Source organism: Camelina sativa, chromosome 2, assembly GCF_030686135.1.
Source record: "Camelina sativa cultivar CO46 ecotype springtype chromosome 2, ASM3068613v1".
Classification (NCBI taxonomy): domain Eukaryota; kingdom Viridiplantae; phylum Streptophyta; class Magnoliopsida; order Brassicales; family Brassicaceae; genus Camelina; species Camelina sativa.
In genome coordinates, this window is record NC_141881.1 from 26,834,252 (window position 1) to 26,858,476 (window position 24,225).

Genomic DNA, 24,225 nt, shown 5'->3' on the forward strand with positions numbered 1-24,225 from the left:
CTTATATAGTATTAATAAAAGTAAAAATATATATATTTTTAGAAACTAAAATAATATGAGCATATGTGTGTGTTGTTGCCTACTAAAAAAAGATGATGAAAAATTGGAAGGCTAAGCATATTAGTTGTTGGGTCCTTTCTTTTCTTATTTGTCTCAACAATATTGCCAAATTTAATTTCTCATTTTAACGTTGCATGAAAAAGAAATTTATTTAACCCTTTATATAATATATTTATATATAAAGAGTATTTTTTAACTTTTTTAATTTTGAGTTGATTATAAGCCTAAAGTTATAGTATCAAAATTATATTTACTTTTAACATAAAAGTTTGCTAATATTCAACCAATAAATTATATTGTAAACTATTTAAAATAATATTACTTATTACAAATTAATGTAGTTATATATTATTTGATCACAAATAATTATCCGTGCGTATGCACGGGTCAAATACTAGTAATTATTATAAATTGATAGAATATAGGAATATTCTTGTTACAACTACTTAGATAACCTCGTACATATTGTTTCTAGTATCCCAGATTATGTGGAACTACTATGTAAAATCTTGTGGCTATATAAAGCCTGATTAAATGAATGAATACGTCACAGGATTAATTATGATCATCTTTCAATTATGAGAATAAGAAAACTGAAAGATAAAATAGAGGAAGAGCTCTCCCAGAGAAGTAGTTCTCCAACAAGATAAAAATTGTACTACGGCTAAGCCGTCCAATAGATTCTTTGATAATAAAATCTTTGCTAAAGACATCTCCTAAAAACAATAACGGAAGTAATATATATAACCCTAACTTAAAATAGAAAAAGTGTAATAATTATTGGCATAACACGTTTCTCTATCACATGTTCTGGACTCTTTGTAATGGATTCCGGTGATATGTTTCAGATGGATTAGTAGAGTTGCATGAGTTCTGGTGATGCCCTTGTTGCATAATGCTGGAGGATTTAGTCCTTTGAAGATTCATCGATGAACACATAGTGGAATGGAGGCTGGGGCGATGGGGAGGCAATAAGAGTGCCGACAACAAAAAGACAGCGTTTGCAACAAACAGAGCTTCAAGGAGAAAGAGAGCAAGAACTCGTCTTGTCTGTGAGAACGGCTCAGATTACTTCAGTCCCTTGAGGTGTTTTGCTCGTACAATTGACCATAACTCCAAATTAAATTAAATGTTCATTTGCCTGATTTATTATGAATAGGGATATCAAAACGGCTAAATACTTAGCATAATAAGGTTAGTTTGTTCTCTGAAAACTGCTCTAATAATCATTTGGTCTGGGGAAGAGAAAATAGAAGAATTAAAGAAGAAGATAAAAGAGTTCAAGCCATCACACAGAATTACAAATAGACAAGACCAAACCCTTCAAAAAATAGAGAGTGCGATGGCAGCAGCCATCAGTAGTGGAAAGAAGAGCCTCTGTTCCCGGGAAGCCCCACCGTAGTAAGGCTCTATCATAATCGGAAATCTGCACATTCCACTTGAAGGATCCGTCTTGGTCACCTCTGATATGTTTGGAAACTTACAAGCCGTATCAAGCTGGTCATTTATCTGAAAGTAACTGTTGAATGCATACGATATGTTTTGCTTTCCGTCCAGATCCGCACATGAAGTCCCAACCCCGAGACTGGTGCAGTCCCCACGACTACATGCATAGCTCACGCTGGGAGCCACCTGTGGATCATCCAGCTTCACGTTTGGCTTCATCACACACCATTTCCTCTGTAGGTAACGTACTCCTTTTGCCTGGATCAGAGCTCCTGTGTTGGTTGTCCCTAGGTTCAAGGCGTATTTAGGTAAGCCATCAAATGTGAATATCCCCCAGTGTCGCTCAAAGTACCCCGGCTGAACACTTTTGGCGTCCTCATCTATCAAGCTGAACAAGTATGCATCGATAGGACCAGGCCTCCTCGGAGTCCCTTTCCCACCTGAGATATGGGCCATGAAGCCTTGGTTGAACTTCCTAGCATAGTCCAAGTTCGCATTCTTGTCTCCATCAGTAGGCCACCCAATCTCCCCAATTATGATAGGCATGTTACCAAACCCATTCTTCTCGAGGGCATGCACTAGAGTGTCATAATTTGCATCAAACATGTTGTAATAGTAAGTCCCACCATCACTCACTGGCTGTGAGTTTCCATCAAAGAAAGCGTAATCCACTGGGAAGTTGGCGTCGTTGTAAAGACTGATGAAGGGATAGATGTTAACAGTGAAAGGACCGCCATTTTCGCTTAAGAACTTGACTATAGTGATCATGAGATCACGGATATTAGCTCTGAAATCACCTCCAGAAGGAAAAGTGGTTGAGCTTTCATATACATCAGCGTTCAAGGGACATGTGACCTTCACTTGGTTCTGAAGACCAGCCTTTATAATTGCAATTTGAATGTTCCTCAACGCAGGGAAAGTAGTACTCAGATAGCTCCCGTTATAAGTCGACAAGAAAGGTTCATTACCCACAGCTACATATCTGTACAAGTACAACAACCAAATCACAACATCAATTCAACACCTACTTTAGTGAGATTAATTTGGTCTGGTAGAAAAAGACAGTAACCCGTAATTTCAGACAAGGGTACAACCTACTAACTTGTCTTGGAGATTCCAAAACTCAAAGTCAAAGTAACTGATTATAAATTTCTAACTTTGTACAATGTTAAAATGTGAAACCCTAAAAAAAAGGAAAACTTTGATTAAAGAAACTAAAAAAGGAAAGAAATTAAAGGACCTGATGTTAACTTTATCGGTGGAGATGTGAACTGAGACATTTTTAGCAACCCATTTCTCAGCGGCTTTGAGGCTAGAGGCGAGAGAAGCAAGCATCTCATTGGGAATACCGACCATAACCTCTATACCTGATTTGCCCAAAGCTCTGAGAGTGTCGTATTCCGCGTCAAAGAGTTTCACTTTCTGAATACCATTCTCTCGAAGCATCCGCACCACTATGTCCGGTGGAAGAGGGTGCGACGCCTGTGTGCCCCAGTTAGCTCCAATTGAACTTGCCCTCTGACATAACACCGCCACCGACAATAATAGTAACAACGAACCCCAACCCATCATCTCTGGCTCGCCGATCTGACCCTTCTCTTCACTTCAAAAGCGATACAAGAGACCAAACTGAGCTATGAGTTTTGAGTTTTGAGTTTTGAGCTTTGAGCTTAGCTGTACTGTTTCTTGCAGACCACTGGGTATTAAAGCGACCACGCACGAGCGAGTGACCTCTGCTTTTGGCAACCCATAACGACAAAATGACACGTAAGCATCGCGTTAAACGATGCCTCTCGAGTTTTGGAGTTTTGGTTTGGTGTTCTCTCTCATAAAGTCATTTGCTGATAATGTGGGCTTTGTATTTCAGGCCCATATATTATGGGCCTTAGAAATAATTAATTGGTTTACTGGTAATATCCAGCTCTTACTGGTCCTTTGTATTTTGACTCAATAGTTGATAGCTAAAGACTTTTTTATTTTATTTTTTTAATTATTAGTTTAGAGGTGAAAAAATAATATTTTGGCTAATCGACGGAGAGAAAACGAAAAAATTCTGTGGAGAAGACAGTGGCCAGTGGAGGAATTTTTTGCGGGAGGAAAGAGCAAAAACCCTACTACGATTTATCGTTTACTAGGAGGAGACGATGCGCAGATTCGGGGCTGGGAACAGATCCGTTTCCAAGCTCGTTTTCACCATTTGTGTTGCTCTCCTGGTACGATTTCTTCCTTTTTCGATCCGTCGTAAGATGATCAAAAAATCAAATTTGATGAGTTGCGATGTTATCTTGTTATTTTCAATTCTGTTTCTCAGTTCAAAATTGCGTGATTTGTTTGATTTGATTTCGTGGTTGTGTTAGTTCATACCATCTCTATCATATGGAGCTCCACATGGAAAACGCAATACGGCAAAGTCTTCTGTTTTTTCCTTGTTCAATCTTAGGGACAAAAGCAGATTTTGGAGCGAGTCTGTCATTCGTACTGGTATCTTCTTTTTCCCCAGGCCTCTCCTCTCTTGTTGCTTTTGGATTTCCTGTGTTCGTTCTTTTTCATCACAATTTTACTTAACGCTGTTATCAGATTTTGATGATTTGGAGTCCTCAGTCCATCCGAATTCTGGTGTTCTGAATTACACCAAGTCAGGTAAATTGCCTTTCGTTTTTAGTTCAGTTCCTGTGAATGGTTTACATGATAGCTCAGTTAGCAACAAGTAGTTCCAATTTGAGTTGCATCTTTTCAGGAAATATTGCGAGTTACCTAGACCTTATGGAAGTCGATTCTGTCTATCTTCCCGTGCCAGTTAATTTTATCTTCATTGGGTTTGAAGGAAAAGGAAACCAAGGTTAATAGCTTCTGCCTATCTTGCTTTCCTGTGTATTGGAGCCATCACTTGATTTTTCTCTTTTGTCCATAATTTTTTTTTGTTTCACACTTCTTCCAGACTTCAAACTCCGTCCCGAGGAACTTGAGCGTTGGTTTAATAAATTTGATCACATGTTTGAACATACACGAGTTCCACAAAGCAAAGAAGTTCTCAATCCCTTTTACAAGACTAACATTGAAAAGGAGGTGAAACACCATCTTCCTATCATCAGTCGCGTGAACTACAAGTACAGTCATCTTTTTTGTAACCTTTTTACTGGTGGTTCATTCGTAATGTTGGTGTGGTTTTACATAGAGTTTTTGCTGGGGCCTTTGTTTCCTTTTTTTCAGCTTTTCTGTTCATGCTATACAAATGGGAGAAAAGGTGACATCAGTGATTGAACGCGCCATCAATGTTTTAGTACGTAAAGATGACGTGTCTCCCAATAGGTAATAGTGGTAATCCATTTCAAAGGGTTTCTTGCTTCTGACTATGTCGTATGGTAGTCTGTTACTGGTCATTTCTTTATGCAGAGTGATCTGAGCTGCAGATCACTTGGTTCTGGCATCTTTACGTCACTCATGATTGTTGCTTGCAGCACCTTTTTAAGTGGTGGTCCTGATTATCATTTTCTGAGTCGTTTCTATGCTATACTCTCTCCTTTTTTGGTAACAGGGATGAGGAAAGTGCTCTATGGCAAGTGGATGTCGAGATGATGGAATTCATTTTCACTAGCCTTGTCGAATATCTTCATCTCGAGGATGCATACAACGTATTTATTTTGAATCCCAAACATGATGATATTAAAAAAGCCAGATATGGATACCGGTGAGGACCTGCTGTTTATATTATCGTATCATTTATATTACGGATGAAAAATATACTAGACTTATATAAGGATTTTTGCAGGAGAGGGTTCTCAGAGTCAGAGATATCTTATCTAAAAGAGGTAGGTCTCGGTCCCTCAGATTCTGTTCATTCTTCGAAAGCAATTGCATTATAAACTAACACAAAGAAAGGAGGAATGTCATTTAAAAAGATCTCTTGGTTATTTTCGCTGTTAGTTCTTTACTCACTTTATTTTTCGCAGAACAAGGACAGTGTTAAAAAACTTCTTCAGTCTGGGAAGCCGTCAGAAAATATATTAGGTACAGAAAGGCAATAACAACGATATTTCTCCATTGATGATGTACATTCCAGTTTTCTTATTTGCAACCTGGTGCGAGTATGTTGTAGCATTTGATGTGGTGAGGAAGCCATTATACCAAAGACATCCAATGCTGAAATTTTCCTGGACTAATGCAGAGGAGACTGATACGGTTAGTTATTTTAGCTGCACCCTGCCTGCCACCCTTACCCTCAAGTTTTAGTATTCCATTGATTAGCCTTAATGCTTGTAAGATATGGAAGATGTTTATTTTGACAATAGTTAGTCCTGTGGGGTTGTTGCAATGGCTATACTCACATGCGAGAATCAGATCCTTTGTGCTGCGAGTATCTTGTGTTTCGTTATGTCGTGTTTTACTTGTTGATTGTTGTCTTGCTTTCAGTCCGAGTGGTACAATGCATGGCAGGATGCTCTTAATAAGTTGGAACAGCTATCTCATGGTAAAGATGCAGCCGAACTCATTCAGAGTAAGGTTTTGCAGGTACCAGTCTTCTTTTACTCTGGCCTAATGCTTTCGTGTCCCAGAATCATTTTTGTTTAACATGGATGTCCTTACATGTGCTTAATTTTGGATCTTTCTCAATGGAAATTTCAAGTTGCTTAAAGGGAAAAATGAAGATATGAAGGTGTTTCTAGAAAAGGATTTAAGAGCTGGAGACTTTAGCAATCTTGACTCAGAATGTCTGACTGATATCTGGATCGGAAAGGGCAGGTTGCTTTTCTGAAGCTCTCAATGCATGTGTGTACATTTTTATTTAACCTTGTCATTCTGGCTTAGAGCGCATCTTAAGCATGCCAATAAATTGTTAAAGCTGTATGTTTCATGATTTTGTGTGTGTTTACTGTCAGGTGGGCATTCATCGACTTAACTGCTGGTCCTTTTTCATGGGGACCTTCGGTCGGTGGGGAAGGAGTGCGAACCGAACTTAGTTTGCCAAATGTGGGAAAGACTATTGGTGCTGTTGCAGGTATTATTCGCAATAAATCTTCTGCAAAATGGCTCCTAAGTTGTAAATATCCTGACCATTTACCTATGCTTAACATGTTCTATGTGAAATACAATTCTCTTAATCACTGAACATCTGTGTCATTGTTTGGCCCTTTTCCATGTGCAAAAAACGTTTCCTGAATTTCTGTTAATCTTGTGTCCATGATTTTATTTTCTGCTAGAAATATCTGAAGATGAAGCAGAAGATAAACTGCAAGCTGCAATTCAGGATAAATTTTCTGTGTTTGGAGAGGTGAGTTCTAATTGGTGAAATAAGAAGTCATTCAGTTCGTCAAAGGAGCTTTATTTGGTAGTACCTGAATTATCGTGGGCACTGTTGTACTCCGGTACAAAAAAGAATAGGACTAACAAATATGTTGAATAACCAAATTTCTGGTACTTTTAAGAGGCGGAAAACATAATGTTTACCTCTGTGGTGTTGGGTAGACTTACCATAAAATAGTGATTAGATCAGAGAAAAAACTTAAAGTAAGGTGTTGAGAAAAGAAGAGTAAGAGAGTTTGGGGACGCATGGGTTCTAGCTCCGCGAAAACTAGTTTTTTTATTATTTGTTTCATGTCTTATAATGGTGAACATATCACTTGTTAATTAAGAATTTGGATCCTTAGAGCTGTATTTCCTTGAGGCTGACGCATGTGCATAAATGCAAGTGTGTTCAGGTCCACAGTGTGCAATGTCTCTGAGTTATGTTTTCATTTGCCTTGTTTGAAATGCTTTTGGCCAAGACTTCTCAGTATTGCATTTTTTTTTGTTGTCTCAGAATGACCATCAGGCTGTTGACATTCTTCTAGCAGAAATTGATGTATATGAACTATTTGCTTTCAAGCACTGCAAGGGAAGGAAAGTGAAACTTGCTCTTTGTGAAGGTGCTTCCTTAACGCTGTTTTATTTTCATTACCCTCTTCGTATATTCATGCACCCCCTTGGTTTCAAAGAAAGATTCTGCACAGCTCCCACTTCATTTTCTTGAGTAATTGTTTCAGTATTTTGTGTGTTTTTCCTAATTTTAACCTCATTTTACGTGTCCAAGAACTTGATGAAAGAATGCGGGATTTAAAAACTGAGCTCCAGTCATTTGACGGAGAGGAATATGATGAGACTCACAAGAGAAAAGCCATGGATGCACTAAAACGAATGGAGAGCTGGAATTTGTTTAGAGATGAACATGAGGTATTTTTGTGGTCCCACGCTGGGTTTTTTCTTCTGTTTCTATCTCCCTTGCTGGTTTGAGAATTCTTTCAGTAAGGCGATTAGAATCACAATGCTTCAGTTTTATATAAGAAAATTTGAAACATTGCATCTGTGATCTCGATTGCACAGGAGTTCCAAAGTTACACAGTTGCACGCGATACTTTCCTTGCACATTTAGGTGCTACTCTCTGGGGATCTATGAGACATATAATATCACCCTCAGTTGCTGATGGTGCATTTCATCATTATGAGAAAATCTCTTTTCAGCTTGTCTTCATCACCCAAGAGGTATGTTCATGTCAAATGGTCTAAAGGATTTGCCATCAGGTCAAGCATATTTTGGTGACAACTTCAGTTCATCTCATAATATAAAGTCTCAGGGATAAAAACATGTCATGAGATGAATAAAACGTAAAATTATCGAATACATTTGTCATTTTCTTTTCAAAGATTATGTAATTTATGTTTGAGAATGAAATATTATTGCTAACTAGCATAGTTACCTCATCCTACCAATAACATTGCTTGCAGTTTTTCAATCTAGTTACTATAGATGCTTGAATGATGTCGTCACTCTGTAATTTTATTGATGTAGAAAGTTCGACAAATCAAACAGCTGCCGGTGGACCTCAAGGCCATCATGGATGGGCTTTCTTCGCTGTTGTTACCTTCTCAGAAGCCTATGTTCAGCCAGCATATGTATGCACTGAAAGGCTTGATCTTTCTGACCCTCTTTGATAAACAATAGCCTCAAAATGTGGTTAGACCTTAAAATTAGTAGAGTGTCTTGGCCCCAAAAAGAGACAAACATTAATTATTCTTAGATGATTTATCCCCCCTCCGATTTCTGTATACAACTTCGAGCTGTATTGAAGTGTCAATAACAATTGTGATAGGTTAACACTCTCTGAGGATCCTGCATTGGCTATGGCTTTTTCAGTAGCCCGAAGGGCAGCAGCTGTCCCTCTATTGCTTGTCAATGGAACTTACCGGAAGACTGTTCGTTCATATCTTGATTCATCAATCCTCCAGTACCAATTACAAAGGCTGAACGATCACACTCCCCTTAAAGGTCAGTTAACAACAAAAATTTTCTCTCTGTGAAGTAGATATTTTTTGAAAATTGTTACTATTAATCTCTTTTGTTGTGGCACCTTTGTAGTCACGAAAGAAGCCTTTCCTTGATGCTGCACTAGAAACTATTTGCTACCGTTTTTAAGTGATTTGGTGTTCCATTTTTCTATCTAATTTATATATTGATGTAGACACTATGGATCACGATTACGTTGAGAATTTTGATAACTGTTCTCCTTTTGCATATGTACTTCAAGTTTTCGTCGTAGGGTAGTACAATGTAGTAAGAAAAATGCAGGAGATCTGAGATACTGTATTATTTACTGTATGCCTGCGCTGTGAGATATATATTTACTACTGCCTTCGTTTAGAATTGTTACAATTTGAGTGATTGCTCTCTTCCCACTGCTCTGTCGATTGCGTTAACTGCTTGTGGATCATGCATTGGTTGATGTTGATACATTGTGATTGGCATTGACACTCTGTGTCTAACCTCGTATATAACTCAGGAGGTCATGCCCACAGCAGGTCTACTCTTGAAATTCCTATCTTTTGGCTCATCAATGGCGATCCGCTCCTGATTGACAAGCATTATCAAGCGAAGGCACTTTCAAATATGGTCGTTGTTGTTCAGTCGGAGGCATCTTCATGGGAGAGCCATTTGCAATGCAACGGAAGATCACTTTTATGGGATCTAAGGTATAACACATACATGTTAGCAGCTCTGTATTAGCAGAAATTTTATAACAGGCCTAGTTAATTTTTGCACGTCATGAGTGAGTTAGAGTAAATGAATTTTTCCTTATTCCTTACATCTTTATAACACAGGAGCCCGGTGAAAGCAGCCATGGCTTCTGTTGCCGAACATCTAGCTGGATTGCTTCCTCTTCATCTTGTCTACAGTGTAGCTCATGAAAGTGCAATTGAGGTATAAAGTTATGCTGACAGATTATACAAAATAGCATTGTTATGTTTTCATATTGCTGGTAACTATTGCAATGTTTTGAACCGAGGACAAACAAACATTAATTATAATCTCCAGATAAAGAAGCTGATGGTTCGGCTTACAATCTTTTGAAAATTGTGTTTCGTAGGACTGGACATGGTCAGTAGGTTGCAATCCCTTATCCATCACTTCTCAAGGTTGGCGCCTTTCATTATTTCAATCTGACACAATTGCCCGGAGCTATATCATTACGGCGCTTGAAGAATCAATACAAGCAGTCAATTCAGGGATTCATCTTCTGCGGCTGGAGCGAACGAGTATCCTTGGAAGTTCTTTAAATTTATGTTTTAAGGTTTTGAATTTGAACTATGAAGAGCTTTTATTACCTGCTGGTGTTCATATGCTAGTGTAAATATCCTTGACCAGAAACAAGATAAAAAAACGTTTAAGCTCTTCCGATCGAGGGAACGTGAGCTGATGAACAAGTACAAGTATGTGGTTAGCCTGTGGAGACGGGTGAGTACACACACATCTGTACATTTAGCTTGGTTTCTTGGACGTTCATCGAAGGCTTCAAATGATGTGTTTGCTATATGTTAACAGCTTTCGAATGTTGCGGGAGAAACACGATATGGTGATGCCATGAGATTTCTATATACCTTAGAGGAAGCTACGAACTCGTAAGTACACCTCTTTTTACCCTTGCTACAGTTTTTTAAGAGGAATGATTGATTAGCTATAAACACAGGTTTTTTTTTTTTTCATTTGATCAGATTCGTAAGAGAAGTGAATGCAACAGTGGGGGTCTTGCACCCAATTCACTGCACAAAAGAGAGGAAGGTGAAAGTAGAAGTAGACATGACCACAATTCCAGCCTTTATCATAGTTGCGATTCTTCTTTACGTTGTCTTAAAGCCAAGAGCTCCTAAGCCAAAAATCAACTGATCTCTGAAATCTAAAGAAGAATCCCATACAACATTTTTTTTTTGTCCCTTTTTTGGAACACTGTGTAGTTTTATCACTCATTTTGTATCTCACACCTGAGCAACAATTGTTGTAATCTGTATTCTGATTCGTTACTGGAAATCACAAAAGGATGTAGAACTTACCAAATTTCGTACTTAAAGATAGATTAGAGACATTAATTAGACAAGAATGAAAGAGAGAACCTGTGTTTGGGTCAATAGTGGGCCCCTTTAAAGACCATAACTTGATTAAAGCCAATCTTGGAAACACGAACAAAGATTCGAAAGAAAATAATATAAAAATAGGATCTGAAGCTCGAAGCTTCCGGAGACATCGGAGGAACCCTAAATTGGATGAGAAGAGGAGAGTGAGGGGGAAAGAGAGAGAGTAAAGAAAGTAATGGAGAGAGAGGAGGAGAAGACGAAAGAGGGCTCATCGTATAGGTATTGGGTGAGAGAAGCCACAGCAGATGCAGCTCCTCCTCCTCTGCCCCAGAAGCTCAGCAACAACGACGTCGCTCTCAATGCTGCTGCTCCTGCGTCCCTTGGCTCTCTCTGGAATCGGGTTTGCTCTTTTTTTTTCGTTATCATCTGTTAAACTCGTGTTTACAATTCTTCTTTGCATTATCTAACTCTTCTTGTTTCGTTGTTTTCTCTACATAGGCTGGCACTTGGGAGGAGAAAAATCTCACCAAATGGGCTACTGACCGTTTAAAGGTTTCTTTCATTCTTTCTCTCTTACTCTGTTTTTGTTTGCTTTACTTATTTTTTTGCTAATTTGCTTGGAATCGTGCTCGCAGGAGCTGTTGGGATCAGTGGGTTCATTGCAATTCTCTTCTGGCAAAGCTGAGATTATAGATATTAACAGATGCGTTGGAGATGTGAGTTGCTTTCTTTCTCCTTTTTTTTTTTCTGTTGTCTATCTTTGTTCTGTATAGATGATTCCTTTTTCCTCTGCTTCGCTAGGCTTTCTTAGTCACAGTTCGGAACAAGAAAAGAGTTGGCTATACTTACGAGCTTTCCCTTAAAGTTGAGGGTAAGACGACTACACTAAGAATCTTTTACTTCATTTGTGTTGATAAAAGTAAAGACCTTTTGCCTTTATTATCATGAAATCTAGTCGGTTTAGATGAGGTTAGGAACTTTCATTGTCTTTTGTTCGTGTAAAATACAACTTGTTTGCATCCAATTCACTGCTATTATGGCGATTTTCTTAGGGGAGTGGTCATTTGAAGAGAATATGAAGAAGGTGAAGGGGAGCCTTGAGATTCCTGAGTTTTCATTCGGCGAGCTTGATGATCTTGAGGTAATGTTGCTATAGAGAATCTTGAGAGGAAAGGTTCTGTTTGTAGTTTAGACAAAGATGCATAGAGAGACTTTGATTTGATTTGGGAAGAATGTTAGAATCTCTGTATGATGATGATACCTTGTGCAAATGGAGCAGGTAGATGTGAAGCTCAGCGAAGACAAGGAACTTTCCCAGCAGCTGAAGCACCTTATTAGGTTGGATATGAAGCAGTTCTTGGAGCCTATACGCCTGAAACTCGGCCAGTTCGAACAGGAACTCAAAGATAGATAGGGGTTGGCTCCTTATTTTTCTTTCAAATTCAGTTAGTAACAAGAACTCAGTAAAACGTTGCATCTTACGCTTTTTCTGTATCCCATGCTTGTATGACTGTCAAAGTTCAGTTCATCAATCAGATTTTATCCAGTGAGAAGTGCTTTTATATAAGTGTACGTTAAAACCTTAAATTTTTTAAAAAGAAGGAAGCTTTGTATTGTATCATTCAAGCACAAAAACTGTAGAGGAATACATAATTTGAGGTGCCTCTGATCGTCTTACAATCTAACTCATTCTTCACTATTTTTCTTTCTCCTGGGCTCACTCAATGCCTTCTTAGCCTTTGCCCACTCTTTCAAAGAAGTCGAGCTTCTCATAAAAGTGCATGTCTCCCCCGACCCAACCTTTCTCTTAAATGTCTTCTTCTTCGCACCCAATCTGCCTCCACTCAAATTTTTACTATTCAGACGCTGCCGATTCTCATCTAAACTTCTCACAGGGGTACTATCCACAGGGACTCCCGCAGTCACAAAGCCACCGCTGCTACATGTGAATTCTGTTTGTTTCATTGCACTTGCAGTCTGGTGTTCTACATTGTTGATCACTTTAGCTGCTTCGCCCTTGTCAGTACTTAGATCTGGGAAGAGTTGAGTTATACTGAATGAAGGCGTATTTTTGTCGCTAACCAGCTGAGTCCATGAAGCCTTCTGAAGCCATGAAGAACCTCCTGTTGACTTGTTGTTAGAAGCTTTCAGTGGTTCTTTCCCCGCCTCTTCTTCTTCTACAACATCTTCCTTGACGACTAAGCTTTCCTTTTCCGAATTCAAATCCTCTGCTACATTTTCATGCTTTCCCGCATTCGACTTCATGTTCCCCCTATTGCCCTCGGTGTTTGCAACAAATTCCAGGGGTACCGCTTCAACAGTATCTGAAAGTGATTCTGAGTCGTCTGAATCTACAGCGTCACTAGCTGTGTCATCTGCCACAGAGTCACTAGCTGGATCATCAGCCATGGACTCATTAGCTGTTTCATATTCAGTAGTATCACCATCATCCCTCTCAACCAAAGCGTCACTAGCTGTGTCATCTGCCATAGAGTCACTAGCTGCGTCATCTTCCACAGCATCACTATCATCCATCTCAACCAAGGAGTCACTACCTGCGTCATCTTCCACAGCATCACTATCATCCCTCTCAACCATAGAGTCACTAGCTGCGTCATCTTCCACAGCATCACTATCATCCCTCTCAACCATAGAGTCACTAGCTGCGTCATCTTCCGCAGCATCACTATCATCCTTCTCAACCATAGAGTCACTAGCTGCGTCATCTTCCCCAGCATCACTATCATCCCCCTCAACCAAAGCGTCACTAGCTGTGTCATCTGCCATAGACTCACTAGCTGCGTCATCTTCCATAGCATCACTATCATCCCTCTCAACCAAAGAGTCACTAGCTGTGTCATCTGCCATAGAGTCACTAGCTGCGTCATCTTCCCCAGCATCACTATCATCCCTCTCTATATCATCTGCTATAATGTCACTATCATCCCTCTTTATGTCATCTGACACGGGTAAATCCGCTGCCATGACTGTAGAAGTTAGGCGCTTACTTTTTGTCTTCCCCTTCAAATTTTCTCGGCTAGGAAACCCAGTAAGATCAGTGTTGTGTGGTGCAGGTTGTACTGCTTTACTGGAGCTAACACCTGGCAAGAAACTAGATACACTAAAATCACTGCTGTCCCCATTGGCCATAAGTGATTTCCAGGACGACTTTTGGGACCAGGAAATATTGTCATTAGACCGCTTGACACCTGTTGTTCTGCTCGGTTCATCTGATGATTTATCCGGTACCACTTCAGAAGGCTTCTTCTTTTCACGTGTGGCCAGAGAAGATTCCAGTCGTCCACTTTCCTCTTGGCTGATTGTTTGCCTTTTTTTGCTAGGGTGAATGTGGTTCCCTTTTCTTCCTTCACCATATCCTTTTCCACTTTGTGTTGTTTCGTTGAGAATTGATTTCTGAGTTACAAATCAAAGAAAGAGCCAGATTAGTGATAGGGTAGACTAGATGACTCATTACTGAGTTAACTAAAATAGAAAAATATTAGCTTTAAGTACCCGTTTCCTAGACAACATATCCATCTCTGCCTTCCCCATATCGTTCCCACTAGATACCACATTGATGACAAGGTTATCTTGGTCTGCATCAATCTCATCATTGTCTTCTTCAGGGACCTGCTCACTAGTTGGAATGTTGTGTTTCTGAAAGAGCTTATTCATCACGGAGTTCATAACATTCACCTCGTCTTCGTTTATTCCCACATTAAGCGCGTCTAGATCATGAAGATGTGTTTCCCGAGGAGTGAGAGAGTTGTTAGAGTGCTCTTCACAATCACAAAAGCTCTTTGGAAGAGAAGACGTCAATGGAACACGCTGAAAACTATACTTATGTTTTCCAGTTCCACTAAGTGGCATAGCTCTCACCTGCACCAGACAAAAAGGTATCTCAAACCCTAATCACTTACTACTCCTAGTACTAGTACATATCATGTAAGGAGCATTGGTACCTTTCTGAGTCTGGGAAAGAAGATGTTAAGATGAGTGGAAGGTTCTGAATCAGAAGGAGGAGCTTTTATGGTGGTATCATCTTTAGGAGAAGACGCCTCTTCCCACTCTCGCTTCAACCGAGCTAGATAATGCTCTTTAGCTTTCTCCAGATGTAACCTCCCTCCTTTCCATACACATCCATTATACTGCCAACATCAGATTAGGGTTAAGAAGAACAAGAGAACACAGCAATGGAATAAAAAAAGGGAAAGAGAGATCGTATTTGCTCACCGTGCAGAAGAGCTTGCTGAGGGATTTTTCGGACGATGGAGAGAAGTCGATGTAGGCAAAGGAACGACCTTTAGTCCTAACGAATTCGACAGCATCAACAGTTCCCATCGGAGAGAAGATCTTGAGTAGATCATCTCTTCCAACGCTTTCTCCCAATCCTCCGACGTGAAGCCTAACACCGCCGCCGCCGCTTTTTGTTTCCTCCATTCTTCTCAACAGCTTCAGTTTCAGTTTCCCTCGTCTCTCTCACTCACTTCTACATCTTAATTAATAAGGCCCATTATGAAGACCCACTAGGCCTAATTGGGCTTTAAGGCCTTAAATATCTCTTTGGGATCCGACTCTGCAACTGCAACATTATTTTGAAAGAGACAGTGAAAGAAGAAACAAAATTACTCGATTTCGTCGTCTGCGAAAGCATCTTTGGGAGAGAAGAAGAAGAAGCCACACAGTCGAGTTCGTCTTCCGTCGAATCAGATATGGCGCATGTTCTACCACATTAGTAAGTTTTACTTTTGAATTATTACATGATTTTAACCGAAATGAGAAAAAAACAGTGTGTGGTGTGATTGTTTTGTGAATTATATTGTACTTACTGGTGAAATTGATGTGAGGGGAGGGGCGTAATAAATGTGTTGATGACGGAGAAATTTTTGTAAAGACCTAAGGGAATGATAAACAATAGTGCACGTATTTAGGGGAAACAAGAGTGTGGTCCTTCTTTGATTGAGAAAAAAAAAAAAAAAAAAATTGGGTCCATGTGAGTTTGATTACTGATAGTGATGTCTCTATCCTCCCAGGCTTCCGCATCGCTCATTTGTAGCCTCAGAAACATGATTTCGTTATTCAGCTCAAAATAATATAACTCAGTACAGTTGTGTGTGTGTTTTTTTTTTTGTAAAGTTGGTTTATCTCTGAAAGCTTTTTCTCATCGTCATTGCCCTTTTTAAAGCCATTGTACTATAAATCCATGAGTTGCAGCTGATAATAAAGCTACTCTGTGGTATTTTTCAACTTTTTATTATTAAACTTCAACTTCTTTAACGTGTTTTGTTGATTTGTTTCCAAAGACTTTAATGGCATTTATTAGTTGTTTTCGGAACCTACAGGTGTGCCTGCCTCATCTATCTATCTAACTTTGTTTTTCTGTGGTGTCTGGTTTTTATTTGCAGCCTATTCATTACTTTGTTTAGCCTAAAGAGAAAGAATAAAGATACATTATGGAGAGGCCTAGAGCCCCTCCATCTCCCTTGAATGATACGGAGGCTTTAAGTGAACGTAGATCCCTTGAAGTCTTTAACCCCTCCAGTGGAAAAGAGACACATGGATCATCTTCAACTTCTTCTTCATCACAGCCGCCTCTTGATGGCAACGTCAAAGGCAGCAGTAGTAAGTGGATGGAGTTTCAAGATTCCGCTAAGCTAACTGAAAGAACGGCTGAATGGGGTTTATCAGCTGTTAAGCCGGAGGCGGGAGAAGATGGCATTAGTTTCAAGGTCTCCAGTGAAGTGGAACGAAGCAGGACCATGTCTAGGAGGTCATCCGAAGAATCTACTTCTTCTGATTCAGGGGCTTTCCCTAGAGTATCACAGGAGCTCAAAACCGCTCTATCCACGTTGCAGCAGACTTTTGTTGTCTCTGACGCCACTCAGCCACACTGTCCCATTGTCTATGCCAGCAGTGGATTCTTCACCATGACTGGTTATTCCTCCAAGGAAATTGTTGGAAGAAACTGGTACGGCTCCTCTCATATCTTTTTCTAGTGTCATCTTTAATTGCTACTTAGCATAATATTGCTTTTGAAATCTATGCCAACTTATTCTAAAAGTTCTTATAACTTTTTCGATAATACGCCAGCCGGTTTCTGCAAGGGCCGGATACAGACAAGAATGAGGTTGCCAAAATCAGAGATAGTGTCAAGAATGGAAAAAGTTACTGTGGAAGGCTGTTAAACTACAAAAAAGATGGAACTCCTTTCTGGAATCTTCTCACAATCACTCCTATCAAGGACGACCAGGGCAACACCATTAAGTTTATTGGGTACCTCCCTTAATTCCTCCCTGTTATTTCCTAGTTAATCGACTGTCTCCTCTATCAATCATTTTGACACTTCCATATGCAGGATGCAGGTCGAAGTTAGCAAATACACAGAAGGTGTAAACGACAAAGAATTGAGGCCTAATGGACTCTCCAAATCCCTGATTCGATATGATGGTTTGTGCTCCCTTGCATCTCTCCATAAATTTAACAGTTTCTTCTGTGATAGTAACAATCATATAGTTTAGCTAATGTTCTTGATGGTATCAGCTCGCCAGAAGGAGAAAGCTTTGGATTCCATTACAGAGGTCGTGCAGACAATAAGACATCGCAAGTCTCAAGTGCGGGATTCTGTGAGCAATGATACACCTGGTAGACAAACTATGCAGTCAGATGAGGCTTCAAAGCCGGTCAAAACACCTGGACGTGTTTCAACGGGGTGAGTATTTTCACCATCAAATCCTCCATAGTCTCCATATACATAAAATGCTTCAAGGAATGTCTTATTTCTTGTATACTTTGGTAACCTTGTGCTGGGCCTTAGAATGTATGCTTTAAAATGGATTGGTTAGTTAATTGTGAAGCTGTACATATATAATTTGAATGATTTGTGATCAAACCTCGTGAAATGTGCAGGTCAAGGCTCAAATCGCCTAGCTCGAATAAGCATGAAGATGTTGCAAATATGGAACCTGAAGAATTGATGTTGAGCACAGAAGTAATAGAGCAGAGGGACAGCTGGGACCTTTCGGAAAGAGAAAGGGATATACGCCAAGGAATTGATCTAGCTACCACTCTTGAGCGGATAGAGAAGAATTTCGTCATCAGTGATCCTCGTCTTCCTGATAATCCCATTGTATGTGTGTTTTCAGTCTAAAAATTGAGATGCATGGTCTTTTTTCAAAATTCTTTGTATCAATTGTAGATGTTGCTTATATTGATTTTTTTTCTAATTCAAGTGTGCTACTATTTAAGCAGAAAACCTTGAAATGATGATGCAATTTGTTTCCTTTGCAGATCTTTGCATCAGATAGCTTTCTTGAATTGACAGAGTATACACGCGAGGAGATTTTGGGGAGAAATTGTCGGTATGTGAATATTCTTCTTTTTGTATCTATTTACTCATGAAGTTCATCATGTCTGTTAGTTATGCAGTTTTCTCCGACTGTGTTTTTGTTTATTCATGATATGGATATGTGCAAAATGGTTGGCTTCAGGTTTCTTCAGGGGCCAGAGACCGATCAATCGACTGTCCAGAAGATAAGAGACGCAATAAAGGATCAAAGGGAGATTACTGTGCAGTTGATAAACTATACTAAAAGCGGTAACTATCTATACTGAACATTTTTGGACGATCATATTATAAAATTTCAGTGCAGATGTGTCATCAATACTCGAAACCATTGCAGGAAAGAAATTCTGGAACTTATTCCATTTGCAACCTATGCGTGATCAAAAGGTCGCCGTGAGATTTTTGTAATTTATAGATACAGATTCTTGAAGAAAACCGTGCATTTTTTCTGACTACATGACCTTTTTCATCATTAGGGAGAGCTTCAATACTTCATAGGTGTACAGCTTGATGGAAGTGATCATGTAGAGCCCCTCCAAAATCGTTTGTCTGAGAAAACAGAGATGCAGAGTTCTAAATTGGTACGTTGTTAATCTCCTACTGCGGTTTATTGTAAAATCTATTTTCTATCAAAGAAGACTATCACATTGGTTATATATAATTCAGGTGAAAGCTACAGCAACAAATGTAGATGAAGCTGTCAGAGAACTTCCAGATGCTAATTCGGTAAGGCATCTTTTACATCTCCTTATTTATGATTACTTGACAAAGATGTAAAAGTATAAATTCGATCGATTTGCAATGTATTTTAGCGGCCCGAAGACCTGTGGGCTGCACACTCGAGGCCTGTCTATCCTCTGCCTCACAATAAGGAGAGTACGTCCTGGAAAGCAATTAAAAAGGCATGCATCAAACCACATTACCTCTTACTTGGTTTCTCAGTCACCCTGTTCTTATTTTGACAGTCTCGTTTGCAGATCCAAGCAAGTGGAGAAACAGTGGGACTACATCATTTCAAACCAATAAAACCATTGGGTTCCGGTGATACTGGCAGGTATGACATATTAACATTGTCCATAACAATAAACTTGAAGTTCAAACTATCCTTGAGTCTCCTTTTACTTAGTATAGACTTGTATGATTGACTTTTTTTTTTTTTTTTTGGTTGGAAAACTAGTGTTCATTTGGTTGAGCTGAAGGGCACAGGTGAATTGTATGCCATGAAAGCAATGGAGAAAACAATGATGTTGAATCGTAACAAGGTATATGATGGAGAATGAGTTTCCTATAGAGAGGGAAAGCTGGAAAATGCAACATTTATATTATTTCTCTCATTGACGACATGCAGCATTATGCAGGCTCACCGAGCATGCATCGAAAGGGAAATAATTGCCCTTCTGGATCATCCTTTCCTTCCTACTCTCTACGCTTCCTTTCAGGTAGATAATTTTCTTTTTGTTTGCATCATATCAGTTCTTCTGTTTCATTGCTGAAGTGTTTTTCTTCGTCTCCGCAGACATCTACACACGTCTGTTTGATTACAGACTTCTGCCCAGGTGGAGAGTTGTTTGCACTTCTTGACAAACAACCTATGAAAATATTAACAGAGGACTCTGCAAGGTATCCTATTTTGTTATTTTCTTTGAGCTAAATGTATAGTGTGTAAGACAAGATCTCCTGGTTATGTATTAACTAAAGAGGGGATATGTTAACAAGGAAACTTAGCATCCTATATCAGTAATTTAGGTAGCTGTTTCTTAGATAACTGATGAAGTCTATAAACCTCATTGTCATTTTTTTATCTGCACTTATGTGTCAATTTAATCAATCTCTGTCATCAGGTTCTATGCAGCAGAGGTCGTTATCGGCTTAGAATATCTTCACTGCTTAGGTAAATAAACTGCAGAAAAAATATCTTATTTTTGGTGATTCATTGTGTGTGTTGATCTAAACATCCCTTGTTTATAAATTGCAACAGACTTTAAGTAGTCTCGTCATCGTCCAATAATTTGAGTTATTGTTTCGTTTAAATATTTGTATATATGTTCCATAAATAGGAATAGTATACCGAGACTTGAAGCCTGAAAATATACTGCTCAAGAAGGATGGACACATTGTATTAGCTGACTTTGATTTATCATTCATGACGAACTGCACACCCCAGGTGCTTTTTTATTCAACTCTACTCTTATTTATTGGCAAGTTACAGAAATGTTATAATTAGGAGACTTATCCTGTGCAGCTAATTGTTCCGGCTGCACCTAGCAAAAGAAGGAAATCCAAAAGTCAACCACTACCAACATTTGTCGCAGAACCAAGTACCCAGTCAAACTCCTTCGTAGGGACTGAAGAATACATTGCACCTGTACGATAATGCACTTAATGTTTATCTCTTGCAAATCGTCCTTTGCATCTGCCTCAATGTGTTTCAGATTTTGGGTATTCTACTCATGGTTTACATAATGGTTTCAGGAGATAATCACGGGTGCTGGTCATACAAGTGCTATTGATTGGTGGGCACTTGGTATAATCGACAACCATCTTACCTGATTATGATAACGATTCACGTCACAACCCCTTCTAATATGCTCATCTCTTTTGTGTATGTGTTTGTTTTAGGTATCTTGTTGTATGAGATGCTTTATGGTCGCACACCTTTCAGAGGCAAGAATAGGCAAAAGACATTTGCCAACATCTTGCACAAAGATCTCACCTTCCCCAGCAGTATCCCTGTGAGCTTTCTTGTTAATAACATGTGTGTCTTCCAATGCACCCAACGTAGAAAAATACTAATATAAGTATATAACCATATGTGTTTGTGCAGGTAAGTCTTGTAGGTAGACAGTTGATCAACACATTGTTAAATAGAGATCCGAGCAGCCGGTTAGGATCGAAAGGTGGTGCAAATGAGATAAAGCAGCACGCTTTCTTCCGCGGGATCAATTGGCCTCTCATACGATGCATGGTAGGGGACTAATAAAGTGTTATATAAATCAGCCCGTATTGTATTTGTTGGCCTAATACAATAAAGTGATTGCAATGCAGAGCCCTCCACCATTAGATGCACCGTTACGCATAATAGAGAAAGATCCAAATGCCAAAGACATAAAGTGGGAGGATGATGGTGTGCTTGTTAATTCTATGGACTTGGACATTGATATCTTCTAATCCCCACTCTTCGTTTCTACCTTTGAATCTCATTTTTAAGCAAAACTTCTTCTCAATAAAGCAAAGGTGTTGTATTGTAGTAGTTGCTTTACATATAAACCGCTCTCTCATTTCTTCTAAAATCACAAAAATCAACAATAAACATTACAAGCTGTAGAGTTTTTTTTGTGAGACCATGTTAATATTTATGTTAAGTGTGTGATTAGCCCAGTATTAAGGCCCACTAACTGGCCCATCAACTGTTTGGAGAAATGTCTTTGAGAAGTCCAACCACCTGCTGCATCGTAGGTCGCTTCCATGGCAGATCGGCGGTACACAAGTACCCTATCTTCACCGCCTCCGCAATCTCCTCCTCCGAGCCTATCTCTATCATCGTTGGATCAATAGCTCTCAATCCTTGCCCTTGCCTCACCAATCCTCTCACCCAATTCACCAATTCTTCTTCATCCGGCTTCTTCCCACTCACGAGCTCAAGCAAAACAACTCCAAAACTATACACATCGGATTCTAGAGTCGGAGAAACATTTCGCTCCTGCTCCGGTGGTGTGTACCCGTCTAATTCGTCGGAACCGGGAAACCCCTCGTCCATGAGTTTGACTAAACCAAAATCAGCTAAGCGTGGCTCTTGGCTAGAGTCTAACCAGATTGTTGCAGCCTTCACTTCTCCGTGAACCATTGGAGGGATGCATCCATGATGAAGGAAAGCTAAAGCCCTCGCCGTCCCTAAAGCTATCTTATGCCGAAGTCTCCACGGTGCAGAATCGTCTCCGTTGTTATGGAGTAAGCTTTGCAAATTAACCATGTCGAGGTCCTCGTAAATCGCAATTCTTTGCTCTGTAGCTATACAGTATCCACATAGCGGGACAAGGTTTGAGTGATTGATTCTGGCGAGGCGTTCAAAGGCTATCGAGGCTTCCATATCAGTTAATGTGGTTCCACTTGGGATAACTTTTAAAGCTGCTCTGAATCCACTGACTAGGACTGCTCCGTAAGTAGGACCAGACTTGCCTTCCCATAGCATTGTGCTTCTATCGAAGTTGAAAGTCGCAGTCTTGAGGTCTGCAAGTGTCATCTTCATCAATGGCTTGTCGATCATTACCACAGGGATTTGTGTTGCTTGCTTGATGTACGTGATTGAATCACTTTGGTCTGGCGAGTTGGGTTCTGTGTTGTTGTTTGTGGCTAGCTTTGTTGCCCAAGTTCTTGTTTTTCTTCTACTTCTTAAAGTCACAAGTATGATCAACAGTCCTACAAGTAAGAACGCCATGGAGATTGCTAATCCCAAACCAATCTTAAGCCCTGTCTTCTTCTTGTTGACTTTCTTACTATTTATAACAATCGGCTTTGCAGCGAAGGGGCAGTTGTTTGTGGAGTTAATGAAGGATCCCTGGATTGTTTCTTGTGAGAAGTTGGGGTTGCAAAAGGTTAGATTGTTGAAAGAGAAGTTAAACCTTTGCATCATGGGGAGTTTCTCAAGAACTGGCCTTGGAATGTCTCCGTCTAGCTTATTCAGCGAGAGATCAAGTATCTCAATGTTCTCGAGGCTCAACATTGGCAAATGGCCAGTGAGATTATTGGAGGAGAGATCAAGAACCTTCAGATGACTCAGCCGCGAGATTTCACGCGGTATGATATGAGTGAGATTGGTCCTGGATAGATTCAGATAATGCAGCGCTGAAAGCTTCCCGATTTGCGGGAACTCTTGTGCCTTGAAACGATTGTACGCGAGGTTAAGGTGTTCCAGCTTATGAGCTGAACTCAAATCATGGAATATATGGCCTACAAAGCGATTGTTGGACAAGTCAAGATGAATCAGACTAGACCAGTTGTGTTTGTGGCCGGGTATTAACTGCAAGATATGGCCATCAAATCTGTTTTCACTCAGATCAAGTGTTTCCACGTTTTCATGCAAGACTCCTATCAATGAGCCCTGAAACAGATTCCGTGAAAGGTTCAAGCTTTTTAGATGTGGGAATGCTGAACCAAAACCAGCAGGCAGAGACCCGCTGAGTTGGTTGGATGAGAGGTCGATGGAGACTAGAGATCCGCAATTGAGAAGTCCTGGAGGGACACCAAACTGAAAACCATTGTTGTTGAGCTTGAGAGTTGTTAGACGGACAAGGGAGCTTATAGCGGCAGGGATTTCACCAGAGAAGCTGTTGAAAGAAAGATCAAGCGTCTCAAGGTACATGAAATTGCCGATGTTGCTGGGAAGAGTCTCAGAAATCTGGTTGGAAGAGAGATTGAGAGCCTCGAGGAAGCTCAGACTCCACAAATCTGAGGGCAGAGAGGTAATCTTGTTTCCACTGAGATCTAAAGTTTGGAGCTTACTCATTTTGCCAATGGTGTTGTCAGGGATGGAACCAGATAGGTTCAACCCAGTAGCCGAAATATGGAGCACGTTGTCTCTAGTGTCACAAACAACCACTCCTGGCCATGAACACGAAGAAGAAAAAGTGTGAACTTGCGGTAATCTCAATGCAGAGAAGAAGTGAGAGAGATGAAAGGCGTCGGTGTTGGGATCTTGGCTGGTCAGATGCTTGACGAAGAAGGAGAAGAACAGGAGAGATCCCCATAGAGACAACCCCATAATCTGGTGTCTGGAGCTGGAGAAAGGGATAGATGGGAAAGATCAGAAAGAAGACAGACTGTGTGAACAGAAGAAAAGACATAATGGAATCACGGGGTAGAGAGGTGATAGTTTAGAATACATTTGAGATCCCTTTCACGTGCACAGCTTCAAAATAATGAAAAAATCAGAGTTTGATCAGAAGTTAAGATATTCAGAAGAAGAAGAAGAAGATAAGGGTTTGAAAAGTTTGGGAGAGTTG

General features: G+C 39.9%; 6 protein-coding genes across 10 annotated transcripts; 3 read left to right on the top strand and 3 right to left on the bottom strand.

Moving 5' to 3' along the window:
• Positions 1–1,259: 1,259 nt before the first annotated feature.
• Positions 1,260–3,275, bottom strand: LOC104735163 (glucan endo-1,3-beta-glucosidase 6). Its single transcript, XM_010454898.3, has 2 exons — positions 2,747–3,275; positions 1,260–2,488 (listed from the first exon to the last, which is right to left on the bottom strand). Exons 1-2 carry the CDS (start codon positions 3,076–3,078, stop codon positions 1,384–1,386), a joined length of 1,437 nt encoding a protein of 478 aa, XP_010453200.1. The 5' UTR covers positions 3,079–3,275; the 3' UTR covers positions 1,260–1,383.
• LOC109124462 (uncharacterized) lies at positions 2,809–10,867 on the top strand. 2 transcript variants are annotated; one of them, XM_010454908.3, is made up of 25 exons: positions 2,809–3,719; positions 3,864–3,987; positions 4,084–4,146; positions 4,244–4,345; positions 4,445–4,613; positions 4,717–4,815; positions 5,042–5,194; positions 5,276–5,315; positions 5,457–5,514; positions 5,603–5,685; positions 5,917–6,015; positions 6,131–6,246; positions 6,384–6,502; positions 6,705–6,775; positions 7,304–7,409; positions 7,574–7,713; positions 7,864–8,022; positions 8,330–8,433; positions 8,631–8,806; positions 9,318–9,507; positions 9,637–9,736; positions 9,903–10,071; positions 10,188–10,270; positions 10,358–10,434; positions 10,528–10,867. In XM_010454908.3, exons 1-25 carry the CDS (start codon positions 3,651–3,653, stop codon positions 10,697–10,699), a joined length of 2,841 nt encoding a protein of 946 aa, XP_010453210.2. In that variant the 5' UTR covers positions 2,809–3,650; the 3' UTR covers positions 10,700–10,867. The 2 variants fall into 2 exon arrangements, with proteins under 2 accessions (XP_010453210.2, XP_087327392.1); XM_087471266.1 differs by having other exon boundaries at positions 3,451–3,719; positions 6,131–6,273.
• Positions 10,859–12,430, top strand: LOC104735191 (uncharacterized). Its single transcript, XM_010454932.3, has 6 exons — positions 10,859–11,284; positions 11,383–11,436; positions 11,520–11,600; positions 11,686–11,755; positions 11,937–12,025; positions 12,164–12,430. Exons 1-6 carry the CDS (start codon positions 11,120–11,122, stop codon positions 12,296–12,298), a joined length of 594 nt encoding a protein of 197 aa, XP_010453234.1. The 5' UTR covers positions 10,859–11,119; the 3' UTR covers positions 12,299–12,430.
• LOC104735182 (protein REPRESSOR OF SILENCING 3) lies at positions 11,803–15,324 on the bottom strand. The gene is made up of 4 exons (XM_010454920.3): positions 15,118–15,324; positions 14,847–15,032; positions 14,398–14,763; positions 11,803–14,298 (listed from the first exon to the last, which is right to left on the bottom strand). The coding sequence occupies exons 1-4, from the start codon at positions 15,322–15,324 to the stop codon at positions 12,571–12,573; spliced, it is 2,487 nt and encodes an 828-aa protein (XP_010453222.1). The 3' UTR covers positions 11,803–12,570.
• Positions 15,325–15,464: 140 nt separating this feature from the next.
• Positions 15,465–21,604, top strand: LOC104735207 (phototropin-2). 4 transcript variants are annotated; one of them, XM_087471271.1, is made up of 23 exons: positions 15,465–15,619; positions 16,290–16,852; positions 16,975–17,157; positions 17,240–17,331; positions 17,425–17,593; positions 17,791–18,010; positions 18,172–18,242; positions 18,372–18,478; positions 18,564–18,613; positions 18,703–18,807; positions 18,893–18,952; positions 19,039–19,128; positions 19,204–19,280; positions 19,404–19,488; positions 19,585–19,665; positions 19,743–19,846; positions 20,068–20,117; positions 20,284–20,390; positions 20,469–20,591; positions 20,699–20,750; positions 20,846–20,958; positions 21,051–21,191; positions 21,272–21,604. In XM_087471271.1, exons 2-23 carry the CDS (start codon positions 16,338–16,340, stop codon positions 21,392–21,394), a joined length of 2,718 nt encoding a protein of 905 aa, XP_087327397.1. In that variant the 5' UTR covers positions 15,465–15,619; positions 16,290–16,337; the 3' UTR covers positions 21,395–21,604. The 4 variants fall into 4 exon arrangements, 2 of the variants coding, with proteins under 2 accessions (XP_087327397.1, XP_010453258.1); XR_015570665.1 differs by having other exon boundaries at positions 15,480–15,619; positions 19,575–19,665; XM_010454956.3 differs by lacking the exon at positions 15,465–15,619 and adding an exon at positions 15,775–16,120.
• On the bottom strand, positions 21,482–23,984 carry LOC104735199 (probably inactive leucine-rich repeat receptor-like protein kinase At5g58150). The gene has a single exon (XM_010454946.3). The coding sequence runs from the start codon at positions 23,982–23,984 to the stop codon at positions 21,630–21,632; it is 2,355 nt and encodes a 784-aa protein (XP_010453248.1). The 3' UTR covers positions 21,482–21,629.
• Positions 23,985–24,225: the final 241 nt, after the last annotated feature.